At 43.5% G+C, this 1,208-nt stretch overlaps 1 protein-coding gene across 1 annotated transcript; it reads right to left on the bottom strand.

Moving 5' to 3' along the window:
* Window positions 1-365: 365 nt before the first annotated feature.
* On the bottom strand, window positions 366-773 carry LOC114695560 (protein LLP homolog). Its single transcript, XM_037201042.1, is given in 2 exon segments — window positions 366-431; window positions 433-773. Coding segments are annotated over 2 exon segments (375 nt in total). The 5' UTR covers window positions 757-773; the 3' UTR covers window positions 366-380.
* Window positions 774-1,208: the final 435 nt, after the last annotated feature.

The following is a 1,208-nucleotide window of genomic DNA, read 5'->3' as shown; positions in this document are numbered from 1 at the left end:
AAGTTCCCAAAACAAATCAATTATTCTGGATTTGAATTACAGATCTAAGACAAAAACTAAAATATGAAAACAAATAGCTTCCATTCAGTGAGAGCTGAAATCAGTGAAGACATTCCTAACAACTGAACTTCTTTCCCATGAACACTTACCAGTTTTTCTTTCTTTTTTTTTTTTTTGTGAGTGTGTGTGTGTGTGTGTGTGTGTGTGTGTGTGTGTGTGTGTGATTTTTCGAGACAAGGTTTCTCTGTGTAACAGTCCAGGCTGTCCTGGCACCTGCTTTGTAGACCAGGCTGTCCTTGAACTCATGGAGCTCTGCCTGTCTGCCTCCCACGGGCTGGGATTAAAGGCACGTGCACCACCACTTTCCAGTTCTCGGGGGTCTACCAGGCCAGGCCCTTCGCTGCCTTGGGTCTGCTTTTCCCCTGTTTTTTTCTCTCTCTTCGCCCTCAGTCTTTTCCTCTGCCTCTGGTTAATCCACACTGGGTACTGTCCATGCTGGTCTAGAAGGGTCTTCTTGTTTCTCTTCAGCTCAGTCTCCATTTTTGTGTCATCCTTTTCGTCGTCCACTGCACACTGCGTTTTCTCCTGGCACTGTTTGGGGACCACCACGGTTGCTATGTCTTCGACATCTTTCATCAGAGCATCACCGTCAACTCTGAGAATACTTTTAAGTCTTCTGAGCTCCCGTGGGGCATTCTTCTTTCTCTTCTCTGCCTGTATCTTCAGTTTCCACTTACTCCGTAAGCTTTTAGCCATGCTCTACCTGAGAAACACGACGGGCCCTCTTTTTGAATTTTTTAAAAATTGAATTTTTAAAAAACTTTATTTATTCTTTGTGGTTTTCACATCATGTATTCCATTCATCTTCCTGTCCCTTCATATCTGTCCTTTGCCCTTGCAACCTCCCCCACCCCATACAAATAACATAAAATGTAAGAGAAAAGAAAAAAGAGAAAAAAATGAAATGAAAAATCTTGTCATGGAAGCTGTAGTATGACACAGTGAGTCACACAGTGTACTCTTTAGTCCATATATCTTTACTTGCAAGAGTTCATTGCAAAGTCATTGATCTGGTTCGAGGCCTCTGGTTTCTGCTACAGTATCAATACTGGACCCTCACTGGGACTCTTCTTGGAAATTCTGTTGTTGCCCTGTGTCATGGCTATCCTGCAGCTTTGGATCTGCAGGACTGGCTCCTCCTTCACTTG

The sequence above is a fragment of the Peromyscus leucopus genome, chromosome 8b (genome assembly GCF_004664715.2).
Source record: "Peromyscus leucopus breed LL Stock chromosome 8b, UCI_PerLeu_2.1, whole genome shotgun sequence".
Lineage (NCBI taxonomy): Eukaryota > Metazoa > Chordata > Mammalia > Rodentia > Cricetidae > Peromyscus > Peromyscus leucopus.
The sequence above is the reverse complement of the archived record's forward strand: the minus strand, read 5'-3'. Positions and strand labels throughout refer to the sequence as shown.